Source organism: Dipodomys merriami, unplaced genomic scaffold (assembly GCF_024711535.1).
Source record: "Dipodomys merriami isolate MVZ:Mamm:240054 unplaced genomic scaffold, mDipMer1.0.p SCAF_1, whole genome shotgun sequence".
In the NCBI taxonomy this organism is placed as follows: Eukaryota; Metazoa; Chordata; class Mammalia; order Rodentia; family Heteromyidae; genus Dipodomys; species Dipodomys merriami.
The window spans coordinates 29,387,899-29,406,008 of record NW_027202270.1 but is presented as its reverse complement, the minus strand read 5'-3'; the positions used below and the strand labels follow the sequence as shown (position 1 = coordinate 29,406,008).

Below are 18,110 nucleotides of genomic sequence, written 5' to 3'. Positions count from 1 at the left end.
AAACCTGGGAAGGGCCACCAATCTTCTTCAGCCTGGCTGAAGAGGTTCATCCCCTTTAAAACGAGGGTCTCTGTTATTAGGCAGAAAAAGTGAAGTCAGGTGGGGCAGATGGAAGTGGGGTGAGATGGAGGTGGGGTGGGAGAGCAATCTTATTTTAACTGAGGAGGTTCAAGTTCTCAACAGCTTCTGTGTCCACCAGGGGCATCAGTGCCAGATGTGGCCTTGGTCTCAGGCTCTCTTCCAAGACCTCTTAGTGCCTTTGTTTAGGGGCAAGGAGAGGGGAAATGGTTCAGTGGTGTTGGCAGCCAGGACAGTTCTAAGCTACAGCTGTCAGGAGGAAAGGTGAGTGCTTTCAATTCATTTTCCATCACTTACTGCCAACAGAAGGCCTCATTTTACCTTCCAGGTAGAACATGCTCCTTGGGCCATTTAAAGGAAGGTGAATACATTACCAAAATGTGAACTTTTAAAACTGGGTACAACATATCACTCCAAGAGATAGTGTAACTTTATCTGCCAAGAGAAAGCCTTTGCTGGGAGATCTATTTCTTTGATTAATTAATCCATTTAATTTCAAGAACATTTTTATATTCTGGTTCTAAATACATGATTTTTTTTTCCTCTAGAAAATAAGATTTTGGTGAAGCAGTCACCCTTGCTTGTGGTAGATGACAATGAGGTCAACCTGAGCTGCAAGTATACCTACAATCTCTTCTCAAAGGAGTTCCGGGCTTCCCTGTATAAGGGGCTGGACAACGCTGTGGAAGTCTGTGTTGTGAATGGCAATTTTTCCCATCAGCTTCAGTTTCACTCAAATACTGGGTTCAACTGTGATGGGAATTTAAGCAATGAAACAGTGACTTTCTACCTCCGGAATTTACATGTTAACCAAACAGATATTTACTTCTGCAAGATTGAGGTCATGTATCCTCCTCCTTACCTCGACAACGAGAGGAGCAATGGGACCATTATCCACATTAAAGGTAATATGTGAACATAATATGTAAAGGTAATATGTGAAGCCGACCCTTGTACCACCCTGAAGTCCTACCCCTGTACCACCCTGGAGTCTGGCAAACTAGGTGATGATGGTAGAAATGAGGTAGAATAGTCCCAAGTGGGATCAATGCTAATAAAGATCAATCATGTTCTTTTTTTTGTAATTTTTTTTTTTTTTACTTTAGAAAAGATTGAATTTGGGCTGGGAAGGTGGCTCAGTGGTAGAGCGCTTGCCTTGCATGCCTGAGGCCCTGGGTTCAATTCCTCAACACCCCATAAGCAGAAAAAGCTGGAAGTGGCACTGTGACTCCAAGTGGCAGAGCACTAGCCTTGAGCTGAAGAGCTGAGGGACAGCGCCCAGGCCCAGAGTTCAGGCCCCACCACTGACCAAAAAAAAAAGAAAAGATTGAATTTTTTTGTCCATACCTTTACTTTCCTTCGTTGACATTGATTGGTAGATGGGAGATGATGTTATGGTCAATAGGAAAGATCCCATAAAATATTCTAAATTTGAGAGGGTCATGCGGGGGAGGGCGGGTAAAGTACAATATAAGCCTAGGTGTCTTTGAAGAAGCAGCTGAGTGACATGGGTCAGGACTCAGGAAGAATGGGTTCTGTTTCAAAGGAACTGTCTTTTTGTGCTGCATGGTCTTTCTCTGTTCAGTGCTTTTCCATTTCTCCAAACACACAAAGAATGATGGACCAGGACAGGAAATTTGGTAACAATTTGGTAACAATCAACTTTGTTATTTGGGGTACACTGTTGGACAATGCTTCGTGTCCTCATGTGCAGTATTATTAGACAATACTAATGAATCAGAGGAAATAAGTCCACTGAGCTTATAGTGAGGTTAAATTCTCTGAAAACATTGGGGAGAAAAATTATAAGATTCTCAAGCTCAGAAAAATACAATTTATTTATCAATACAGAAACATAAAAGAGGTCTTCAGAGAGATACTTAGTTATACTTTGTGGCTACACAATATCTTTCCTTTTCTATAGAATGTTAAGCAAGAAGGTATATGCTCAGTTTTATATTAAATACTGGCATAATTTCTATAAATGCTTGTTCTCCTATCCAGAAACAGAGATCTACTGGAGAAAAATCAAATACTGAATAAGGAATGAACCATTCATGGAATATGTCAGAATAATTTTGTGTTTTGGCAAAATGGAGCCAATTAATGTGAGAATGTTACTGAATCTCATTTAAATTTCTAATATCCATAATGCCCAAGCAGAGACAGACACAGTGAGTCATGTCTATAATTCCAGCTACTCAGTCAGCAGAGATCAAGAGGACTGAAGCTTAAGGTAAACCAGGCACAAAGTTAGTGAGACCCATCCCCATATCAACAAACAAGCTAAGCATGATGGTACATGTCTGTAATACCAGCTACATGGAGGCACAGGTAGGAAAATTTCAGCCCAAGGCTAGGAAAAAAAGTGTCAGACCATATCTAAAAAAATCACTAAAGCAAAAAAGATTGAGTGTGATTCAAAAGGTAAAGATTTTCCTAGAGAACATAAGGTCCTCAGTTCAATTCCTAGTACTGACAAAACAAACAAAAAGAAGTCTATACCTAATAATCTTGATTTAAAAAGAACATTTTAAAAGCTAAGAATTTTGCCCATATAAATGCTATAATCCTTTGTACAACTACTTATATCCTAATATATATAATATAACCATAATATATACTAATATATATAATATACTTTTATATATATAGGCACATATAAACAAACTTCCTCCAATAATTTAATGTGTAACCAGGATTAAAAATGCTTAGAATAGCCTGGTGCCGGTGGCTCATGCCTGTAATCCTAGCTACTTTGGAGGCTGAGAGCTGAAGATCTCAGATCTCAAAGCCAGCCTGGGTATTGATAAATCTGTGCTATTCTTACCTCCAGTTAACTACCCAAAAAAGCCAGAAGTGGAGCTGTTGCTCAAGCGGTAGAGTATTAGTCTTGAGCAACAAAGTTCAGATAGTGCTCAGGCCCTGAATTCAAGTCCCAGAACTGGCACATCCCCACAAAAATGACATTTATGCTCTGATTACTAGCTCACTACTCTGACTGCCATACTATGCTGCTTTTCCTAAGGCTTGAAAACATGTGTATCATTTTACTTACTTCAAAAAGACAGTTTAGGTCTAGATGATTAGGCAGCTAATGGGAGAGATAGAATGAGGTTGGGTTGAAGTCATTAGAACCAGTCATTTTGAATCATACAGTGAGTGGACTCCACAAAGTTAGGTAAATGCAGGTCTGCAAGTAGTAGTTTTCTAACTTTTCTTGAAAACTGAGCGAGTCCATTTAGGAGTAGTTACTAATAGTTTCATGTCTTCCATGTTCTTCTCTGGGTGTTCTCAGTGAAGTGAACTTAACTGTCATTTCCATGTTGTTAGATCCATTCTGTTCTGTTTTCCAGAGAAACATCATTGTCCTGATCCCCAGCCTTCTGAGCCAAAACCCTTTTGGGTATTGGTGGTGGTTGATGGAATCCTGGCTTTCTACAGCTTTCTGGTAACTGTGGCCCTTTGTGTTTTCTGGGTAAGAGAAGCAACACAGCTTTTATGTAATTTTTCCACTGCACATACAATCTGAACATATCAAGAAACTATTCTATTTATTATAGCTTTGATAGATGTGAGAGATAGTCCTGGATTCAGTCATGCTGTTGGATTATCTGGCCTTAGTTCCTGTTCTCCTCCTCTTCCTCCTCCGCCTCCTCCTCCTTCCTCCTCCTGCTCATCATTATCTTTGTCTTCTTTTTTAATATATATATATATTATTGTAAAGATACTGTATAGAGGGGTTACAGTTACATGAGTAAGATAATGAGTACAATTCCTATTGAGCATTGTTGCCTCCTCCTTTGTTTTTCCCCTACCATCCCTCCCCCAACCCCATGCCTGAAGTTGTAAAGTTTGTTTTCAACACAGTGTCTTGTACATCTCATTGTTACAGTGGGTCAACCTGTTCTTCATCTCGTTTTCCTTTTTGCCCTGCCTCCACCTCCACCACCTCCTCTTTGTCCTCCTCTTCCTCCTCATTATACAAGAGCCTTTCAGTCTTAGATCATCTTAGTCCTTTTGACCTCTTACTAACATTTGCTCCTTCATTATTCCCTACAAGTTACCTGTAGTTCAGAAGACCCTTGGGGGAAAGCAGGGAACAAAAAGACTTCTTGTCCCTGGGAATTCTATTTGTTTTTTACATTACAATTTACTCCAGATGTTTGGTGAATGATTCAATGGTAAAAACAACAACTTTTATGCCTTTATACATTTACGACCTTTAGCATAGATTTATAATGAATATTTTATACATCTGTCCTTTAATATAGAAAACAGAAGAGTTACAGAATGAGAGTAATAATGCTACTTTAAACCTTTAGCTAGGTACTTACCTTTCTCAATGATAATTATTCTGTATGGTGCTTTCAGTTTCCATCTTGTGTGTTTCCCTGAAAAATGAAATGAGAAGCATTTCTTGGAAGGACTGTCCTCCAAACTCTCTGAGACTGTGCATGTCATAAGTTTTCCTTTGCTTTTCAAGGGTACTTTTGCTATTTAAAATTGCTGGCTTATAGGATTATTTTTCTTTCAACAATATGAAAGTAGTGTTTTTGTTAGTACAAAAAGTCAATTTTTTATATTGGTAGCATCTTGGGAATTTTCCCAATTTGCCCTCTACAATTTGCCCAATTTTTATGGGGAGAGAGGACTTTAATACAACAAGATTGCCCAAATTCTGCCTCTGATGTTAGTTGAAAACTTTCATCTTTCTGGATCTTGGGTGGGTCTTCATTCTAGGTATCTTCCAGATTTGTGGTAGCTGTTAATGATTTTAGAATTTTTAGCGTTCTTAGTTGGTATTTTTTTTCCCTTCCCATTGACTTCTTATGCCTGTTTCTAGTCCTCACATTGAGAATCTCAAATTCTTAATCTAATGACCAGATGTCATGGCCCCTTGGGAGCCATATGCTGATCTGGGAAAGGCTGGCCTAAATCTAAGAAATTTACTAGCTTTGTGAGAAGTAGTTTGGGAACTGCTTTAACTTTCAGTGGCCAAATGAGTACTTTCCATCATTTAGAAATTATGGTAAATATGCGTTCAAATATTAGTTTTTAAAATGAGGTGCTAATTTCCTGAGTGACCACAGTCCCACCAAATAAAACAAACACAGCTTCTCACTTTTAATGAATTTAAGCAATTAACTTTCAAATCAACATACATCATGATGTATGATGAGTTATGAGTTAGGATGTTATGAGTTTTTCTTTGGCAGTCCTATTAATTGCTAATCAAGTTCGTCTTGTTTATCTCAAAACAAACTTACTTTGGTTTTATTCTATTTCCCAGACTCCTCTTGAGTTAGGCAGTATCAGTGACATGTCATCTGTAAGCTCTTGTAGTCAAACGGATTATCTAATAAGAATACCCTTTAAGTAGGTCTGTGTATCTTCTAACTAATGAGCACAAATAGCAATATGTCTACACTTCACAATATGATGTATCATTTTTATCTTGGGCCATCATTTCCTGCTGCTGTTATTTAAACAACAAGCACCTTGATGAGCTAGGCATCTAGGCCATGAGGGATCTCTAGGGTTTAGCCACTTCCTGGGAAATTTACTGGGCTCCTATTTTTGTCTAGTCTATAGCTTGCTTGGTGAAAGTTGCTATTTTCTGTTACTTCCTGAGGGCCCATGATACGCTACTGTAGGCTGTTCTAGGCTGAGTGGGTTTCTGGGAACAGCTGCAGATTCTATCTCAGTTCTTGACCTGAGGTTGACATTTGAGTAAATAAAAACCTCTTGGTCAGGCTATCATGGACAAGCACCTGCTATTCTCACTCACTGTTCACTTAGCTGAGTAATAATCCATTCCATGTAGCCTTTTAAAATCATGATCTTCAAAGGAACTTTTAAAACCATGCTCTTCTCGGCTGCATGGGAAATGCAATGTGGGAAATGTGGACAGTGTATGGTCAGGTACCATTGCCTTTAAATCTAGTACATTCTTGAAGACCATTTCCTTTCTGCTTTTTTTGAGGGGTGGGAAAAGGGTTGGGGTTTGAATTCAGGGCCCCACATTTGCTAGGCTGGCACTTTCTACTATTTGAGCCATAATCTCCAGCCTTGGTTTTAGCTGGTTATTTTGGAGATGGAGTCTCACAGACTTTTCTGATGTGGCTGGCTTCAAACCATGATCCTCCAGATCTCAGCCTCTTGAGTAGCTAGGATGACTGATGTGAGCCATGGGTGCCAGACTTACTGTTGTTGTTGTTGTTTTTTAAATGGATTGACTTGTGTATGTTCTGTGTGTTCCTGTTAACCCCAGGAAACAAGCGAATAAGGCAGAGTAGTAGTAAGGGCAAAGGAGGAGTGTCCCTGAGAGGGCAGCAGGCACTGACACACAGGCCCATAGTGGGGTACTCTGGGCACAGGTATCTGCATATGTTGGATGCACATAGCCACTGTGAGTTATGGGTACTATTCCCAGTCATGTTATTTCTATCCTAATGTTATTTTCATCCTAACGTTTCATTTAGGCAGGATGGTAGTAACCAAATTTACTTAATGATAATACTGGGAGGATAAGATGTGAGCTGATTGCAGATTTTCATCATCTTTGTGTGTAACATGGGGTACCTCAGCGGAAAGACATCTTTATTACTGGGACCTCCTTGTGAACTATAATTTCATCCTTGTCCAGAGACCAGAATTGTTAGTTGGGGATTTGGCAAAAGGGCTTCTCTAGGGTTAGAGCAAGTGCTAAAAATGATTCCTGGGCTATCAGTAGCAGCATTTACACCCTATTTGGGGCAAGCATTTCATTGGCTTAACATTGCTCTCAAGTAACTTGATACCCAAGACAGTCCTAGACTTTTATTTATAGAAAGGATGTAGAATCAAGCTATTTGAAGAGCAGTATCACATGCTTGGCTTTCACATGTTCTTTCATTTATATTTGCTATCTTTTCTTCTTTGGACCAGGTAGAAAGGCTAGCTAGCATCTCATGGATCAAAGCTGAATTTATACCTTTTTCTTTCAAATTTACTTCTCCTATTATTGTGCATTATACCTTCGTGTGGAACACTTTGTCTTCTAGTTACCTAGGCTCAAACTATCAAACATCTTTTAGTCGAAGAAGGAGCCAGGCAGCCTAGCAATACATGTTCCAATTTGGTGACATATTTTAGATTCATTGTTTTCCTGTCATCCCATTATTTTTTATGGTCATATTATTTAGATGAGGATTTTCTAATCTTGATACCATTGATGATTTGGGTTAGGTAATTCGTTGTTGTAGGACTTGCCCTGTGCATAGTAGTTTGCTTAATAGCATTTCTGGCTACTCCTCTGTACATGATAGTGATATCCCTTCCTGTTCTGACACTTAGAAATGTCTTTGCAATGCTGGATAAGAAATGTACTCATTATCTTGCCCATGTGATTGTAACTGCTCTGTACGGTATTCTCACAATAAAAAAAAAGAAAAAAAGAAAAAAAGGAATGTCTTTGGACCTTGCCAACTGTCCTTTGGGACAAAGGGTAAGAGAAATTGAGATGTCACGGTTAAGGCTTAGGAGGTCTGACTTGGGCAAGTATATCTTTGGAGTGTCATTTTTTTGATATGAGGAACACAAGGAAGAAATCAATTTTAGGAGAAGATCTTGACCTTTGTCTTGGACCTGTTAGATATAGCATACTTTTGAAATCTAGTCTAGACATAAACATTCAGATGAGTAGGTGGTAATTGAACCTGAGAATGTGAATGAGGATTGTCTAGGGAGAGAGGACAAAATGACTAGATGAGGAGAAATTCTAATATTGAATGGCTGGAGAAGGATGAGCCCACAAGAGCCAGAAAAGGAGACACAGAGGTAGGATGAAACTGGGATGTCACAGAAGGCAAAGAAGAGTATTAAAAATAATAATAAAAGGAACAAGCCTGGCACCAGTGGCTTACTCCTGTAATCCTAGCTACTCAAGAGGCTGAGATCTGAGGATTGAAGTTCAAAGCCAGCCCAGGCAGGAAAGTCTGTGAGACTCTTATCTCCTATTAACCACCTGAAAACTGGAAGTGGCGCTGTGGCTCAAGTGGTGTAGCACTCACCTTGAGCTGAAGAGTTGAGGGACAGCGCCCAGGCCCAGAGCTCAAGCCCCACGACTGACCAAAAAAAAAAAAAAAAGGAGCAAGTCATCAGTAACAGCTTTCCTTGGTATCGTAACTGGGATTGGTTCTTCAAGCACCAAAAAATTGAGAGACACTCAAATATCTTCTATAAAATGCATAAACTTTACATCACCTCTAGATTGCTTATCCTACTTAATATGCTATGTATATAGCATATATATATATATACATACGATATATACTATATATGTACATAGCATATATATATGCTATGTAGGCAGTTCTATTGTTCAAGGAACAATGACAAGAATATCATTTTGAGTATTTTCTCTGTGTTATTAATTGAGTCTATAGATAAAGAGCCTATGATATGGAGGACTAGCTATGTAGAATGGTGGTGAGAGTTCAAGAAAATATGGCTAAAAACTTGTTAGTAGTTTTCAAATCTTATACTCTTTTAACAAGGAAAGTATGAAGGCTCAGATAGGAGTGCATGGAAATGAGGCCAGGGCTAAAGTCATTCATTCTTTTAGTTATTCAGACCTTGATGTCAGTTATGTCCAGTGTGTCTACTCATGCATTAGGCCTCTGTGCCTAGAAATAAACGTTGTTTTCCATGGCAGAGAATTCTGAATCCAGATATTCAGATAAATTTCTACTTTTAGAAATTTTATGTTTTATCACAATACAAATCTTGTCATGACTTTGATCCAGAAATGATACTCTTAGCTCACAGTCATAGGCTCCAGTCAAAAGCTTTGCCACAATTCATGGTGTGCTTAACCCTTGCTCCACATTCATCTTGACTTTTAATTCCTACTCTGGATAGAAATTTAGTTTGAAATAATGGTGGATACATTATTGTCTCTATAGAACTCTGTACACACAAGGAAATAGATGTAGCTAGTTGTCTAGTACTGTAATTTGATTTGATTTGATTTAATTTGACTCCACTGTTGTGAAGTTATGATTATTCCAGACTCTGGAGGAGTTGAGGGTTTTTTCCTAATTAATTGTAAGAAAAATGTTATATAAATAACTAATGTAAGGAAACTGTAATGTGAACACTTAACCAATTTTGAACAGCAAGGGCTTTCAAATAGTATTTAAATACCAATAGATACACTTTTGCAATTCAGGTCAAATGATGCACGGAGATACATTTTGTTTTCTAAAATATTTCTTTTGGTTTAGATTTCACCAGTTAATGTAGAAGAACTAATAGGTTTGAATAGTCTTTATCCAAGTGCATAGTACTTCAGAAATGCTAGTCATCTGGGTCATCAGGAAGTTGATGTCCTGAATAGATGTGCCCAAGTCTTAGAACTTCTCCTTAGAACATCTTCTTAATGTCCTTCCATGTTGACCTTTCTCTTTTCTGCAGATGAATAGTAAAACCAAAAGGCTCCTTCAGAGTGACTACATGAACATGACTCCCCGAAGGCCTGGGCCCACCCGCAGGCACTACCAGCCCTACGCTCCAACAAGAGACTTTGCAGCATACCGCCCCTGACAGGGCTGCCTATCCAGAAGCCAGTTGGCTGGCGCCCCTCCAACTACCCAACACCACTGCTCTGGATAGGAAAGCAACACCTCATTTTCAGCCAGCCATCTTGTTAGGCCACCAAGCCAATTGTTCTTGAACATCTGGGCTATATTTTAAGATCATCTTGACACTGCAATGAAGTTAAGTTCCTGTGACAGGCAAAGTCTTGCTTTGTTAAGACCCCAATTCAAGCTTATCATATATTTATTGACTTGATCAAGAACTTAGAGACATCAACAAAAAGTGAGTGGATTCTCTCGGCTTTGAATTCTGCTCCTAGACTGCTGGGTGAGACAAGTTCCTTCCACGTTTGTTTTCCCATCTCAGTCCAGCAAGGTATGATATTCAAAGATATTTTAGATGGAGAGGAAAGCTTAGAAAATAATTTCCTTTGGTTAAATAGGTATTTAGGGTAGGTTAAACTGAGGGAGAAGGTAGTGTCACTGAATAGTTTTAAACTGTTAAAACACTTTCCTCCTTATGAAATGAGCCACTTGGTTGTTATATGATGCTATTTTCCTGTTAAAACGATGTGGACTTTAATGAATTCTGACCATGTCAGTTTAAGTCACAGAATTCCCTCAAAACATAAGTAGACTTGCTTTCTTCATTCCCAGTGATGAGAATTTTAATGTTCACAGTATGACTTCAAAAGAATGGAAGAATCCTCTCACACAAAGAAGAATGTGTCCAAAAATAAGGTCACATTATGTCAAAATGATTTGAATACTATGATGGATTATTTGTTCAGCAGCACATGCTAGCTAAGCTGCTGTGTTTCAACTTTGTACGGTTGCTCTCTTTGTGTGGAAATCGGAAGTGAGATACATAGAACACCCATAAGGGAAGAGATGATATTGTGAAAGGGGGAGGTTAGTGTCTATTAAGGTACAAGGGATGAGTTCCAAGAAATTTCTTCTGAAAAAGGGATTGAAGCAATTCTTGCCATGTGCTAATGTCTGCATTGAGTGGACACTTTTCCAGAAGGCACCAAATAGAAGAATCCTTGGTGTAAGAGTTCCTTTATAGAAACTTTCAGCACTCCAGAATTCTGTGGGTTCAGTTACCCAGGTACCCAGGAGAAACATTGGCATGGAGTATGACTCTTGAAACAATGTCAAAATGCTCTAAAAAGATCTGATCTTGGAATGACTATGGATATTTTTCTGCTTCCAGTTTGGGTCAACTGAAATATACCTAAGGACCCTGAAGACTAGCTCTACTGCCTCCATTATCATTTGTTCAGTACTTTGGTTTATTCATGTACTATAGGAGCCTATGTTTTAGATGTAGAGAGAAGTGTTTCAAATCTCATCACTATTTGAATGGCCTCAGGCAAGTCACTGCTCACCTACCACTAAGACTCTTCAATTGTAAAATGGACATAATGATCACAAATATCTATCTGTCCTTGTATTATAATCTCCATGAGGGCATGGCTACTGTCATGACAGTCAAGGCATACTGTCAAGATACCATCCTAGTCTTTATTCTTGACATATAATATTTTCACTTATTATCATATAGGTAAATTACATGTAGAAATTAAATGGGACAATGAGAACATCAAAATCCTCAATTTTTCTATTTCTTGAACTATTGTATCTTGTAATGAAATGTAAGGCATTTTCCCCACTTTGTAGATAAAGAAGTCTTAATTATGTTTTAATGTGGGAAGGAGAGGAGTCTTAGGAATCTTATGCTTCTGACAGGAAATATTGTACTCTGATTTTTAAAAATCCCTTCTGTTTTTTTGTATTTAATTAATCCAGAGAAGGTCAAGTTCACCAGTAGTTGTTTGATGGACTGCTATTTTACATATGCACTTGTGTCTAAGGCCAACCTCTTGGCACACAGAATTCTTCAATCCAAGTTATCTGATTATATTTTTAAAATTGATAGAGCTGGAGAATTTGTAGAAATGGCAGTAGCAAAAAAATAAACACTTTTTGTGAACATGGAAAGATTTGATCTTTGGCAATAAGTAGGTTTACTAAAGATGAATCACACTTGAGATTTTTCTTACTCATGCTGAACAGAACCAAACCAAAGTCATGTTATGTAGGGAAGTCCATTTTCACTATTAGTGTGAACCTAGAAAAAGTTGAAAAACAGTGGTTGGAGTAATGCTTTTTTGCAGTTTCAGATATGATAATTGTGAAAAACAGCATCATTTGCTATTATTACTGTAAGAGTTTATAATTCATGTATTTTTTATTTGGGAGCTGAGTATGTAAATTTGGAGGCTGAGCATGTAAACCTATAAAGACAAAGTATCCATTACATCTTCTGCACCTAGTGCTAAAATTACCACACTATCATATACTTGTTTTTAATTTTGTGTTTAAATATTGTCTTCAGGGCATGTATCCTTTCTGGCTTACCAATACCTCCATTTAGGCCAGACTTTCATATGTTAATTTCACTTCAAGCAAGGTATACTGTTGGTTTATTTGCTTAGTTTCAGTCACAGTTTCTCATCAGGCTAATAGTTTACCTCACTGAAGGCTCAGGCTGGACTTAACATGTACATTCTGTGTGATGTAAATGCTCTGTGAGAAAACTCAAAGTTCAGTCTTGAATCAGTCAGACACCTGTCAGCATGGACATTTTAATGGCTTTTTTGATTATTAAATGATGTCATTCCTCATCCCAGCCTTTTTGCATTGTCAGATGGAAATTTCAGCAGCCTCGGGGACTGATCCCAAGGTACTAAATTCAACTCCATGCTGGAAGTTAGAGATGATATCAGTAATGGATGTAGAACCAAGATAGCACTGCCCCAGGACTGCTATTAATCCACATTAATGAGAGTAGCTTCCTGCAAGGTCTAGACTCAGTGAATCTTGTACCTGCAAGGTCATTTGAGGCTTGATGAATCTCTCTCTGCCTCTCTGTCTCTGTCTCTCTTCTGCCCCTCCCCATGTTTATGCATACTTTTTTTTTGACATATTCTTCTTCAAATATCCCAGGCATGTTCCCACCTTAAGGCCTTCACATATAGATAGTACTTTTCTAGAAGGTTCTTCCCTAAATATGTACCTGGCTGATATCTTCTGCTTACTTTCTTGCTTATTTTTTCTCTATAATATTTTATCATCTTTACACTAGTCATTTTATTGATTTGTTTATTGCTTCCCTCCCCCAAACTAGACTGTAAGCTCCATAAGGGAGAGGATTCCATCTGTTTTGTTTATTGCTCAGCATGCAATAAATGTTTGATGGCTGACAAAATGAATTTCATATGGGTTTATGAATTGATGGTCCAACAAAATGGTCTAATCACACTCTGAGAAGGAGCAAACTAATTCATATTATTAAAATCATATTTAGAAGAGAAATACATAAAGCACATGTAAAGCATCTGGTGAAAGAGAATCTTGTAGATATGTTACCTACATTTTAGAAATTTTTTTGCAGTCTGGAAAACTATGTTAAAGAAGTCAAAACTAAGAGCAAGTTTATTTTCCATGGAAGTCATGTTTCCTCTTATTGGAGTATCGACCATGCTTTAACTATATGATTAGACTAATCCTCTGAAAATGTTGTTTTTGTTGTTAAAACTGCTTTCTCCTACTGAAGCTCTGCTCTTTCCTATGAAGTGATCTTACACCGACAAATTCTATAAATTTCTGGCTCTGATTCAAGAAGAGCTCACAAATGGAAATTTGAGGACAGAAAATGTAAGCATCTTCACCTGTCATGCTCATGTCATAACTGAGCTCTTAGATAACTCGCAACAGTTTCAAAGTAAAAGAATGAATAACAAACCAATAAAACTTGCAGCACTTGGAGAAAGAATTGGATTCAGATACAGAGAGTAATGGGGAATTTTATCTAAGTATATTATATACATGTATGGAAATATTGTGAGATACCCTCTCATGAAATTAATATATGCCAATGAAAAAAATTTAAAAATCAACTTTATTCAACACAGACGCACACATTCAACTACTAACTTGTAGGTAGGGAAGGCCCTTGAACAACAGACAGAACTTTTCTGAATATTCACAGAGCAGTTCCAGTTTCCTTGGTTGCAAATTTTAGTCTAAGAATCAAATAGGTGGATCAGGAGTTGTTAAATAAAGTGTAATAAAGGCAACAACAGCTTGGAAAAGATGTATAGTCACTCATGAATGGTTCATCAGGACTAATGAACTGCAAAAGGATAAGATTGGTTAAAACAATCCTGGCTAGTAAATAGATCTTCATAATAAGCTGTCCTTTTACTGTATTAATAAAAATTTTAAAAGAAACAGAAAACACTCATTTATTCTAGTACCTTGACACTTGAGTTCAAGATGGAAACCGATGTGAATGTCATTTCTTCACCTGACAGACCTTCCACCATGTTCTGGATACAAAAATACATGAGCTGTGTAAATGCCCACAATCCTGAGTTCATGCCTTCCCTCCAGTCTGAGAAAAAAAGAATTCACTCCCTTTTAAGCAGCAGATCTGCCTTCTCTTCCCCTCATCTGGAATAGAGATGATGGAAGGGTGAGAAAAATCAGAGGAGAAATGTCTGAATCTGTTGTACCACAATAAGCAGGGGTAACTAGGATGCTCTGGAAGCCACTGGATGTTGCTGGATGTTTTCATAACTAAAGTCTTATTGTTCTACTTAGGCTTTGCCCAAAGCCTTATATTTCAGTAGCGTTCCTTGAAGTTTGTCCTCGAAGTTTGGATCTTCAAGAACACATTGGAGGGGCCAGATCTTCCCATTTTCTCTTGTCTAGCCTTCCAGGAACAAGGTGCACTTTTCCCTTTGAAGATTCAGAGGCTGCCAGTGCACAAGACCTCAGGCCAGTGTCCAGAGCAGAATGACTCACTTTCTCAGCATGCCTTTTGTTAAACATCTCAGGGTGTTGACATTGGGCCTAATGCTTGAAAATCTCTTGGGATGAAATTTGGATGATCGAAGAATGTATCAGTTTTCCTCAGCTGATGTTACTCTTGGAACAACACCAAGGGCCAAAATGTCTGCTTCAAAGACCATTCCTTTTATTTGGTCATGTAAACTCTGTATAAGGGTCTGGAGTGCCAGATTCTCAAGAGAGGATAAGTCATTATAAAAGGTAATTGATCTCAGGGCAAGAGGATTGGATTTTTACTTGTATTTCATTGGGCAGAGCCATCTCAGTGGTAGATTTAAATGTTTCTCTGTCTCCAAAGAAGAAACTATGAGCTGGGTGGAAATGTCAGTTGAGGCCCAAGAGTAGCAAACAGCTTTGTTTTCCTATAGCTGTGGTTTTACATGGTGGTGATGACACACGAAGATGAAAATGTGCAGCATGAACTCCAGTTGTTATCTGCGTGAGCATCTCTGCCAACGCTGAGGGATATGTGTGGGTGTCACCTGCAGAAAGAGAGAGAGAGAGAGAGAGAGAGAGAGAGAGAGAGAGAGAGAGGAGAGAGAGTGCCGCCATTTCAGAAAGAAGAGTCAGTTAATAAACATCATCAGTGACAAGTGATGTTGGTTATTTCATGAATTTCATATTCAATTTCCTTGCTCATGTTAATGTCCATATCTACATTTAATACCTGAACTAAATTTATGAGTATCTGGTGACTAAGGGAAGGGGTGGAAAAAATGGCCTTGAATGAATTTCTCCCGCTTTATACATGGCATTGTGGGTAAAGAGTCTTAGGAACTACATGATTTTCCTTCCACAGAAGATAGAAATATTGTGTATATCTGTGTATTGTGTGCCCTGCTCAAGGCCTCTAATGATGGTGATAAGGGCTGAAATCCACTCAGGATCCTCTTAGGAAGGATGCACCTGCTTCTTAAAGGAGTGAGCAGGTGCCTGTCTCTAATATGTCCTGGTGACTTCGGTGGTCCTAACAGAATGTTAACCTTTCTGCTACTAGGTAACAGAGCTTTGTATCCTCAAACCAGAAAATACCTACCAATGCATATCAATTAAAGCAAAAATAAAACAAAATAGGTTCTTAATACCATAAACATTTCTCTCCTGAGTCCCTTCTTTAGATTTTCCTTCCTGTTGTCTCTGCATACTTTCATATATTCTTGACATATATTGGGTGAGTTTAGCAAGGTGAGAACAAACTTCCTGGTTTAGATCTCAAAGGAAAAACAAATAGGTTTTGGTGACCTGTAAAATACTAGGTGTGGGATTAGTTCTGGGGATTAAATTTTCAGTTAATGGAGGAGTCTACACATATTTCCCAGTGCCTAGTACCAGGAGTGTACTAGAGTAAGTTACTTCATCTCATTCTTATAATACTTTTCATACTCTGTAGCTCTTCTAGAATTATCTTCTCCAAAGGAATACAACTGGCTTGCATTTTTTTCCATCACTGCATTTCTAAGTCATAGAGAAATATTTTATTTTTTGAGATTTGCTAATCAGAATTATTTGAAAAACCTTTAAATATTTGAAATCTATTATTTCATGTAACTTACTATTAAAATATAAGTTACTTTTTCTTTTTCTTTTATTTGTCAGTCATGGGACCTGAACCCTGGGCCTGGGCGCTGTTCCTTAGCTATTCAGCTCAAGGCTAGCGCTCTACCACTTGAGCCACAGCGCCACTTCTGGCCTTTTCTGCTTATGTGGTGCTGAGGAATTGAACCCAGGGCCTCATGCATTCAAGGCAAGCACTCTACCACTAAGCCACCTTCCCAGCCTTGAGTTACTTTTTCTTAAGGAAATAATGATATTTGTTTTGGCAGTACTAGGGTTTGAACTTGGGCTTTATGCTGGCAAGGCAGTTGTTCCACGGCTTGAGCCACATCCTCAGTCCTTCTTTTTACTTCAGTTATTTTTCAGATAGATTTTTGCATTTTTTTCCCTGGAATTCCCTCAAACTGCCAATTTCCTGCCTGTGCTTGCTATGTAGCTAGAATTACAAGTGTGAACCACCATGCTTGACATATTGATTGTGATGACGTCTTGTTAATTTTTTTGTGTAAGCTAGCCTTTAATTATTTTACTTCCAATCTCTGCCTCTTGTATAGTTTAGGACTATATGCATGAGTTCATAAACAAAAAATTCTAAATACAGTGTTAGACTGGAATGAATATTATCATACATAAATCTTTCTAAACTTGTGGGAAGTAGGTATACTTGCATTTTTTTAATCCTTTGAATTATTGCCAGTTTGTTTTGCACTGAAATTCTAATGCTGTACACTTTCATCAACACATTTAAGAGTTTTAAATCCATTTATTCTTGTTAGCATGGTGTTAACACCATTTCTGATCATTGCCAAATTGATAGTTTAGAATGGTATCACATACTCTAGATCATATGCATTTCATTTTTATGACTCAATTACATCATCCTTTTAAATGGTTAAGAGCTATTTGTATTTTTTCTTCTGTGAGCAGTAAATTCATTCTTTGTCCATTTTTTTCAGTTGCGTCGTTGACTTTAAAATGGATGACCTCCTTCAGGAAATTATCCCTTTGCTTATACCATCTTCATTTTCAACATGAGTAGATGTGAGCTGCTTGTTTCACTATGAGTTCACCAACTTGGCATGCTCTGCACTGAACTTCACACAGGACTTAGATATAGTCCCTGACTTCAAGTTCCCAGGCTATGGGAGATCCAAGGCTTTATGCAGGTTTTCTGGTCTCCGATAGAGCTGTGCGTAGGGAGTGATTACAGATCCAAGATGGGAACTATTCACTACAAAGAGGGAGTGAGAGAAGCTCAGGGAAAATATTTCTAGCGTAACACCAATTGAATTTTAACGGACAAGGGAGACAACCATCAAATGAAGTGTGCGGAGTGTTATATGTTAGGTGGAGAGCCAATTTGTGTGAAAGCACAAACATGGTGCTTTGAGGAGTTAAATGTGTGGAGTTGATGTTGAATAACAGGTTAAGGATGAGTGTGTGGGAGAGATTTGCATTATATTAAGACAAACTCTTTATACCAAGGAATATGAGGCTTAGAGAGCTAACAATTTAAAACAAAACCAAACCCCTGAATTTAGCTGGTTGCTGGTGACTCATACTTGCAATTCTAGCAACTTAGGAGGCTAAGATCTAAGGATCATGATTTAAAAAACCAGATCAGGCAGAAAAGTCTGTGAGACTCATCTCAATTTACCAGCAAAAGTGAGATGTGGCTCAAATGGTAGAGCACCAGTCTTGAGTAAAAAACCAAAGAAGACTATGAGTTCAAAGTACAATACTAGCCCAAAGAAAAAAAACAAAAAGCAAAATGTATTTAAAATTATTACTTATAATGAATTTATAAATATTTATAATGAAATTATTCTTTGTAATAGGTAAATAGTAATCTTACATTAAAAAATAAACCTCCAAAAAGAAAAACTAAACATCTTCCTTGTCCTTTCTTCTATCCTTCTTTAGAGGATGTCATTTTTTTTAGAGGATGCAATTTCCTATTTATCTCCTAATTCTCAA

The 18,110-nt window shown here is 38.0% G+C and overlaps 1 protein-coding gene across 1 annotated transcript in view; it reads left to right on the top strand.

Annotated features, from left to right (window-relative positions):
• Positions 1-15,840, top strand: part of Cd28 (CD28 molecule) — a 35,082-nt gene extending 19,242 nt beyond the window's left edge. Inside the window, exons 2-4 of the mRNA XM_070018806.1 lie at positions 627-983; positions 3,435-3,556; positions 9,538-15,840. Coding sequence (XP_069874907.1) covers positions 627-983; positions 3,435-3,556; positions 9,538-9,666 — 608 coding nt within the window. The 3' untranslated portion in view covers positions 9,667-15,840. The remainder of the gene's footprint in view (positions 1-626; positions 984-3,434; positions 3,557-9,537) is intronic.
• Positions 15,841-18,110: the final 2,270 nt, after the last annotated feature.